This window comes from Nycticebus coucang, chromosome 1, assembly GCF_027406575.1.
Source record: "Nycticebus coucang isolate mNycCou1 chromosome 1, mNycCou1.pri, whole genome shotgun sequence".
Taxonomy (NCBI): Eukaryota; Metazoa; Chordata; class Mammalia; order Primates; family Lorisidae; genus Nycticebus; species Nycticebus coucang.
The window spans coordinates 48,956,431-48,966,050 of NC_069780.1; the positions used below are offsets into that span (position 1 = coordinate 48,956,431).

Genomic DNA, 9,620 nt, shown 5'->3' on the forward strand with positions numbered 1-9,620 from the left:
CTTATAAAAGGAAGGAATAAAGCAGGTTGGTGGCAGAAAGCAAGCTTTGTGCAAGTCAATATGCTACAGGGTTCCCCATTCAGGGCTGGATAAAAACCCCCATCCAGGCATCCTCAAACTTTATTCACTGTCCCTCAGACTGTTGGAGGGCCAGATTATAGTTTAAAAAAAAAAACTATGAACAAATTCCTATGCATACTGCACATATCTTATTTTGAAGTAAAAAAACAAAACGGGAACAAATACAATCACACTGCTTCATATGGCCCACGGGCCGTAGTTTGAGGAACCCTGAATCTAGGCCTACACAAACAGACTTCTTTATTTCCAAACTGCACTCTCTGAATACAGGCAAGATAGAGAAGAGCAGTTTTCCAGTATTTCATGTAAGCCAAGCCTCTTCTGAAGTGGACTCCCTGCCACTTTTGCCAGAGCTAGAAGGACTGCATTCATTTGTTAATACACTCATTTACTAATCAGTGTTGAAAAGGTATCTTTCCTCTGCCAAGTCCTGGCCAAGTGCAATTCTGAAGACCTCCCTGTTTACAAACGGTATGTAACCCCCTAGACCAGTGGTTCTCAGCCTGTGGGTCACGACCCACAGGAACTGTATTAAAGGGTCGTGGCATTAGGAAGGTTGAGAACCACTGCCCTAGACAAAAGATCCACAGGGCTTCCCACTTGGGTCTCCCCCTCTGCCAGAGGCTCTGGTGCTTTCATTCCTTCTGTATTCCTTTCTATCTAATAAATCCTGCACTATCACTGATCTGTGTGATCAATGGTTTCATTCCTTGAATCTCTGTCAACAGTGATGACTTACACAATGGTTATCAGCAGTAGGTGTCCGGTGGATCTTGTTATTAAGCAGCCTGTTCCAGACTCATGATGTGCTCTTCCTCAAGGTCGTTTTCTAATCTGCTACCAGGCAACTGGGTAAGCAGGCAGCTAATTTGTTTTTTTTTTTTTTTTTTTTTGAGACAGTCTCACTATGTCACCCTCATAGAGTATCATGGCGTCACAGCTCACAGCAACCTCCAACTCTTGGGCTTAAGTGATTCTCTTGCCTCCGCCTCCCAAGTAGCTGGGACTACAGGCGCCTGACACAATGCCCCGCTATTTTTTTGGTTGTAGTTGTCATTGTTGTTTGGCAGGCCTGGGCTGGACTTGAACCCACCAGCTCTGGTCTATGTGGCTGGCTCACTAGCTGCTGAGCTACAGGCACCGAGCCAGGCAGCTAACTTTAAACAAACTGAAAGTATACTGGTAACAAAATGGCTTTCCTTTAGCCAGCCTAATGTTACAGTCTGGACTGCTCATGGGGTGAGTTTACACTAGATCTTCTACCATCATGTCACTCAGCAGTCTACACTTAGAAGTTATCAACGCTGGTGCTGCGTAGTTGTGTGAGATCATTTGGTGCTCAAGTGGCCGTCATCAACTGAGACCTAACTGAAAACTCATTCGCAGCCAGTGCTGTAGCATCTCTGTATCCCATCCCTGAGACCCCTACAGGCCAGTGACCTCTCCCCCATCTCTCTGCCCTCTCTCAGGAACCTTCTCATTCCTCTCAGAGCCTGGAAAGCACTGACTACTCTCTTCCAATATGTTATTGGGTGAACAAAGTGTGTGAGGCTGCTTGAGGTTCTTTGTGGGTCTCCCCGGGATACAACCATCCCTGAGGCTCCCTCAACCATGGAATTACAAAAGCATTTCAGGAGATTCTCTTCTGGTGCCCTCCTGAGTTTCACTCCCTTAAAGAACACACGTGCCCCTCTCCCACTTACATGCCAGTCACTTCCCTAAGTTGCTGCCCTCCCTCTGCTTGGGCAATCAATGCTCCTTTAGTCTCTGGGCTGATGTTTCTATATTTATTTTCTTTACAGTTGAGGACTGAATTCCGATCCTTTTTTCTCTTGCCCAAATTCCTTTCTAAGAGGCTACAGCTCCGAATGATAAAAATCTCATTAAATAGATTTTTATTAATTATTAGGTTTACTTTCCAACCTAATTCTGGTATAGTATCACATGACCGAAAGAAGACCTCCTTATCTTAACCCAGGGATTCCTTCCTATTGACTCCAAGTCTCCAACGCTTAGCTCTTTCTTTCTTTCTTTTTTTTTGTAGAGACAGAGTCTCACTTTATCACCCTGGGTAGAGTGCCGGGGTGTCACACAGCTCACAGCAACCTCCAACTCCTGGGCTTAGGCGATTCTCTTGTCTCAGCCTCCAGAGCAGCTGGAACTACAGGCACCCGCCACAACGCCCGGCTATTTTTTTGTTGCAGTTTGGCCAGGGCCGGGTTTGAACCCACCACCCTTGGCATATGGGGCCGTAGCCCTACTCACTGAGCCACAGGCGCCGCCCACGCTTAGCTCTTTCAACCAACTGCCAGCTAAAGAATCCCTAAAATCCACCAATGACTTGTAGGGCCCCACTTGAAGATGTCCTGCCTTTTGGGGCCACAAACCTATGTATACCTTAAATGTATTGATTTATGATTTTACCCGTAATTCCCGTCTCTGTGAATGTATGAAACCAAACCATAACCAGGCCACCTGGGGCACATTGTCTTAAGATCTCTAGAGATCATGTCCTCCAGGATACAGTTGCCTGGATCAGAATAACACTTTTTTTTTTTTTTTGCGGTGGCTGGGTTTGAACCCACCACCTCTGGTGGGGGGGGGGGGGATCCTACTCCTTTGACCCACAGGCGCTGCCCCGGAATAAAACTCTTTTTTTTTTTTTTCTTTTTTTTTTTGTGGTTTTTGGCCGGGGCTGGGTTTGAACCCACCACCTCCGGCATATGGGACCAGCGCCCTACTCCTTGAGCCACAGGCGCCGCCTGGAATAAAACTCTTTAAATTGTTTTATAAAGTTGGGAGGTTTTTGTTTGGTTGTCTTTTTTTTTTTTTCCATTAATATAGTGTGTTGTTGAAGTTAATTAAATTGTATTCCCAGGGATTTTTCCATTGATACTTCTAAACTTTCGGACCTTTTTCAACAGCCTTCATTTTTTTTTTTCTTTCATAACTATTGCCTCAGCTGTGGGTTTCAAAAATTTATTCTTGAAACACAAAAGCTAAGCAATAATTGCGTCTTTCCTTTTGCATTTCTGCTTTAATAATTCTAATATTCCCAGAGGCAACAAATGCACCCCCCGCTGCCCCCCATAGAACCCTGAAAACAAGGAGGTTTTCACAAGCTCGCACACCCCTGCCACAGACACCAGGGTGAGGAAAAGTGCAGGCCCCATCTTGGGGGCACTTTAAGGATGGAAAGTTCGCCAAAGAGAAGGAAGGGTGCCAGAAAGGCAAAAGGAAAATGAGCGTAGAAAGAAACCGAGAGGAGAGTTTTCAGAGGTTTCAGTTTCAGGTTCATTAGAGGAATCTCTAGATCACTCCGCCTCCCCGGGGCTGCCCTGCAGAGGGCATGTCAGGACTTGTAAGATCTGGACCCTAATATGTAGCAATGAAGGTGTTGGCTTAGGTCCAGATGCACACTACATCCCAGTGCACACTGCGGGAGAATTTTAAAAACATAAGAATTAGTTCAAAATATATCTGACTACTAAATAAAAAGATTAATATAGAAATGGTAAAAAGAAAATATTATTTTCCATCATACTAGGAAACAGAATAAGATGGTTTAAAAAACAGAATTAGTGGCATGACTGAAAATGGGTTTATTTATTTATTTTTTAGAGCCAGAGTCTCACTTTGTTGCCCTTGGTAGAGTGCTATGGCATCACAGCTCACAGCGACCTCAAACTCTTGGGCTCAAGTGATTCTCTTGCCTCAGCCTCCGGAGTAGCTGGGACTACAGGTGCTTTCCACAACGCCCGGCTATTTTTTTGTTGCAGTTTGGCCGGGCCGAGTTCGAACCTGCCACCCTTGGTATATGGCGCCGGTGCCCTACTCACTGAGCCATACCGCCACCCCTGGTCTAGTAATTTAAATAAAGTACAACCATCCAGTGTGTTACAGAAACTCACAGAGTAAACTGAGGCTTGGCCACATAATCTCTCTTGACTCCAGATATTTGGGACAAAAGAAACTTCTGCAACCTTTTTTTTGTAAGCATTTTTGTCTGTCCAAAGTTGGTTTTTTAACCTTTTTGGCCTTTTAACTGATAAATAATTCATTATCACTCAGCTTTGGATGGGTTTATAGTTGGTACTTATATGGTTAACATTTACTGAGTGCTTATTACATGTACTTTACATATAATAACTCATTTCATTCACAACTCAACTGTGTGAAATGGATATTGTGAGTATTCCTCTTTTACAACGGAGGAAGCTGAAGAAAATTTGAACACTTACTGCGTACCATGTATATGTTTTGGGTGTAGTATCTCACAAAATCCTTTAAAAATAGCTTTGAGGTTCTATTCTCCTGCCCCCGTTTTATAGATGAGGAAATTAAAACTCAGATGAATTTGTTTTAAGTTGACACAACTTGTTAGGGTGAAAGAGATGTTAAGGTGGTCTTCATACCATCTGAATAGATATGGAAATGTTAAAAGAGCAAGTTTGATTTCCCCTCACTCCCTTTCTGTTACATTCCGTTACCTTCAAAACTGGTTCCTCTTGTTTGCCCTCCCATTGTATAACTTTGAATGCAACCTTCACCTGAAATTCCCCCTCTCTACATTTCCGTAGGACATTGTAGGTTGTACCTGCTTTGTTTTGTTTTGTTTTGTTTTTGCAGAGACAGAGCCTCAAGCTGTAGCCCTGTGTAGAGCGCCGTGGTGTCACAGCTCACAGCAAACTCCAACTCTTGGCCTGAAGCAATTCTCTTGCTTAGCCTCCGGATTAGCTGGGACTATAGGCGCCCACCACAACGCCCAGCTATTTTTTGGTTGTAGTTGTCATTGTTTGGCAGGCCCGGACCAGGTTCAAACCTGCTAACTTTGGTGTATATGGCTGGCACCTTAGCCGCTTGAGCTACAGGTGCCAAGCCAGGAAAGGTGATTTTTTTTTTTTAAGCTTGAAGAAGATAATATTCCTGGTGAGAGGCACTTGAAGAAATGTACAGAAGTTGGAGATGTTTGCAAGATGAGGTGACTTGTGTCTACTACCTTAGCTGAATGCTTGCTTAGTTGCAGAATTCACAGGTCCAATTAGGTGATACACCAAGGTAAATGCAAGGTCAGAGAGTTCTGAAGTGTGAGACATGCAGGAATGTAGATACTGTGTCTGCTTCTGGTCTAGGAAAACTTCAAGGTGGAGGCCTCTCACTCATGCCAGCAGGACTTGAACAAACAGTGGTGTGGTGAAACTAGGAAAAGGATGAGAGGACTATCCTGCCCATGCTGGCTCCAACTGGATGTGATGCTGTATAGGATCTCCAGTTGGATGTGATACTGTACTGTTATAGTGGCAAATAGAATACTAACCACTATTGCAAAGGATAGTTATACTAGCATTTCAAAGAATCATTTACTATACACATGAAAAGACAATGTACGGAAAAGTTATTTGGTAAATTATGTATACAAAATATAAAAGCAGTATTTGTAACACTGGCAAAATACCACTTCAATGGCCAAAAATAACAGGATGGTGAAATGAATTATATACATATCAACTTGATGAAATTTAATTCTTTTTTCTTTTTTTTTAGAGACATTGTCTTACTTTATTGCCCTCAGTAGAGTGCCATGGCGTCGCACAGCTCACAGCAACCTTCAAGTCCCGGGCTTAGGTGATTCTCTTGCCTCAGCCTCCTGAGTAGCTGGGACTATAGGTGCCTGCCACAAAGCCCAGCTATTTTTTGTTGTTGTTGTTGTTATTGTAGTAGTTTGGCTGGGGCCGGGTTTGAACCCGCCACCCTCAGTATATGGCGCCAGCACCCTACCCACCAAGCCACAGGCACTGCCCGAAATTTAATTCTTAAAATACTAGTTATATAAATTATGTTCTGAGAGGAAATTATAATGTTAAGGAGAGTAGCATACAAAAGTATTTCTAGAGTATGACTGCAGCGATGCAAAAAAGGGGCACAAGCCAAGGCACAGGTGAAACAAGAACAATTGATGTCTTAGGCTAGTAGGGAAAGTCTTTTTTGTATATATATATATATATATATTTTTTTTTTTTTTTTTTTGAGACAGAGCCTCAATCTGTTGCCCTGGGTAGAGTGTTGTGGCATCATAGCTCACAGCAACTTCAAATTCTTGGGCTGAAGCGATTCTCTTGCCTCCATCTCCTAAGTAGCTAGGACTACAATGCCCAGCTATTTTTTTTGGTTGTAGCCGTCATTGTTGTTTAGCGGGCCCAGGCTGGATTTGAACCCACCAGCTTCCATGTATGTGGCTGGCACCTTAGCCACTTGAGCCGTTGGTGCCAAGCCTTTTTTTTTTTTTTTGATACAGGTTCTCAACTCTGTTACTCAGGCTGGAGTGCAATGATGTCGGCACAGCTCCCAGCAACCTCAAACTCCTGGGCTCAAGTGATCCTCCTACTTTAGCCTCCAAAGTAGCTGGAACCATAGGCATGTGTGATCATGCCTGACTAACTTTTCTTACTGTTTTTATGGAAATTGAGTCTCTCTATATTGCTCAGGCTGGTATCAAACTCCTGGGCTCAAGCAATCCTCCTACCTTGGCCTCAAAAAGTGCTGAGATTACAGGTGTGAGGCACCACATCTGGACCCTGTATTCATTATTTTCATTGCCATAAAGTTGCTTAAGCAATAAATAAAAAGCCTAAAAAGGCAGAACAAATGGATAGAAGAAGAAAAGGCAGTATTAGGGCGGCGCCTGTGGCTCAAGGAGTGGGGCGCCGGTCCCATATGCCGGAGGTGGTGGGTTCAAACCTAGCCCTGGCCAAAATAAAAAAAAAAAAAAAAAAAAAGAAAAGGCAGCTATTAGATAACCCTTGAGGAATTTTGCTGTACAGGGAAGCATAAAATGGGGTAGGTGGTATGTGGAGAGGAGTGTGGGGTCTGGGCAAGAGAGAGGCTTTTTTGAAAATAGGAAAAATAGATCCACATGTTTATACTGATGAAAATGATCTATTAGAAAGGAAAAAAACTGATGCTGGAGAAAGCAGAATTGCTGCAGCAAAATCCTTCAGTGTTGGGTCACACTTCGTTGCCTTTACTGAAGTGCAGGTGGCCTTGGGTGGAGCAGGAGGCCTCAGTCTGCAGGGCCCAGGCCAGGCAGAATGTGAGCAGATGCAGGTGGGTTGGCTCTTTGATGCTGCAAAGTTAAGGGAGTTCTCTTTTGATTAATTCCATATCTTAGTGAAATAAGAAGCAGAGTGAGGGGTTATTGGGAGTTTAAGTGATTAAAAGAGTTAATGGACTAAGAGGCAAGATAGTAGAATTTCTTGTGAGAATCAAGGGATAGTAACAAGTCTTATTGCCATGTCCCGTGTAAGACAACCTGTCTCAAGCTGTCCATGCCTTGAATATAGTCTTTCTTCTTTCCCTGTCATAAATTGCTCTTAATTCTTTTTAATTGCTCTTAATTTTTAAAAAGAGTTGGTTGATTATCCTCCTTTTTCATCTTATGTGAAACAGTGAGAATGAACATACACTTGTAGACAGCTATCTTGAATTGTCAGCTTGCATCTACTCTTTAAGTGATTTATCATTATGCACAATCATCTTTTGGAAACATCACAAAGAACCGATCTTAGGCACTGCTGCCCCCACCCATCAGAAGATTTATGAGTGTGAATTAACTATAGATTCTCAGGGGAAGTGACACTCCGAGTAATTGCATTAAAAAAAAAAAAAAAGACATTTGCATCATTTTGCTCTGTATGAGTGACTTAGTCTTGTTTTTCGGTTGTTGGTTCTTTTTTTTTTTTTTCCTTTGATGGCTTTAAGTGAAGACAGGGCCACACAAATCGCATGACTAACTCATCTCAAAAGTTAGATACTTTTTGCAGCTTTTTGCAGCCTACACACCATGTCATTAACAGTACTTAGTGCCAGTGAGGAGGATATGAGTCCACATTGAGACTTATTCTAAGTGAATCAGGAAAAGGAGGAGAGAAATCAACAAGAAAACCGGAGGGAAGGCAAACACATTAAGAGGGGGAAATAAAATAATCATTTAAAATAATTGACCAAGAAACAGTCAATATGTGCTTCTTTTGTTCCTTTAAAAATATATGTTGTACAGAGAGTGTGATGAGCAGAAAATAACACTAAAAGGTAAGAGAACCTGACTGGGATTTCCTATCGAGTCCCTAAATGTTCAGCTCATAGGGATAACTGCAGTCCACTTCTGTGCAGAAAGACAATCTTTCCCTTCTAGACTGCAAATCAAAATTCTGTATGCTTATAGGCTAACATTATTGCCTGTCACTCTGGTAACTTAAACCAAAGAGTATTGTGGTGAACATTGGTGTTTTAGGCACTTCTAGATCCAGAACATTGAAATGACTATTTCCTAGCATTTACCAGACTTAAGTCTACCACATTACAAAACAAGAAACACAAATATCCAAGAAACTCATGAAAAATGTTCAATTTCTGTAATAATTTCAAAATTCAAATTGAAATGATAATGAATTGCCACTTTTTGCATTGTTGTCAGGTTGCCCAAAGATTGCTGTAAAGACAATGCCTAATGGTGAAGAGGATGTGGAGAAAGACTTAGGGTACGTTTGGGAAGGTTTAAATTGACACAACTTCTTCAGACCAACTCAGTAAAAATGTGCCCCAAAGTCCTAAAACATTTATTTTTATTTATTTTTTTTTTAGTATTTAAAATATTTTAATGAAAACATTCTCATCATTTTTAAACAATTTGCATTGTTTAATCTGAAGCTGTTCTGGCATCAGGACTTAACTTTTCTGCTCCACAGCTTCACGTGCCGCTGTATTACTAATTCGCCAGTGCTCTTGAGACGTGTGTTAGACCTGTCTGCCTCTGTTGCAAGTCCTTGTGGCAGCTTCAGCGGCTTGATTCTTATCAAATGTTTGACCACTTTCAGTTTTGCATTCGGTGAAGGGATATTCTTGTGAACTTGATGGGTATGTTCTTTTTCTAATCCAAGCATCTTTATTTTATCTTTTTCCCAGTATGGACGTCTTTTTGTACTTTTTATTCTAGTAACAATATGCAGTTTATGGGGGTTCTGTGGATCCCAACCGTACTTTTCATGATCTGCAGGTGAAGGCTGAAACACTTTATCTGGAATTCTTGACTTGGTAAATTTGTGACGAATCCAATCTGTACAAACAAGAGACTCCACGCCTTTTGTCACAGTCTGAAGTCTGCCTAATGGCCTCTGAACTACTGTACACAAAATCCCTGCCATAAATGTGGTGATTATTCTCTTTACAGGCAGCGCCCAGCAAACGCTCAACCTGAATCTTCCTAAAACATTTATTTGTTTAATCAAAAGTATCTTCTATATCAAAGGCAGGAAATTAAGCTTTATCAATGAATAAGTATCATGTAAATAATTGCAAGTACAAGTCCTGTAAAAGGAACATCAAAGGGACAGAAGAGCAAGGAATTAGCACCAAGAAATAATCAGAATTATGCAGTCATGAAAAACTTTGGAATTCCCTAAAAGACTACAGATACTGCATTAAATAAACTATGATATACCCATGCAATGACATAAAGACAAGAAGAATAAAGTTATAATAAA

General features: G+C 41.7%; 1 protein-coding gene across 1 annotated transcript; it reads right to left on the reverse strand.

Annotated features, from left to right (window-relative positions):
• Positions 1-8,798: 8,798 nt before the first annotated feature.
• On the reverse strand, positions 8,799-9,302 carry LOC128590243 (39S ribosomal protein L30, mitochondrial-like). Its single transcript, XM_053597516.1, has one exon. The coding sequence runs from the start codon at positions 9,279-9,281 to the stop codon at positions 8,799-8,801; it is 483 nt and encodes a 160-aa protein (XP_053453491.1). The 5' UTR covers positions 9,282-9,302.
• Positions 9,303-9,620: the final 318 nt, after the last annotated feature.

Coding starts and splice junctions, on each gene's coding strand:
- LOC128590243 (XM_053597516.1), bottom strand. CDS start 9,281: ATGGCAGGGATTTTGTGTACAGTAGTTCAGAGGCCATTAGGCAGACTT.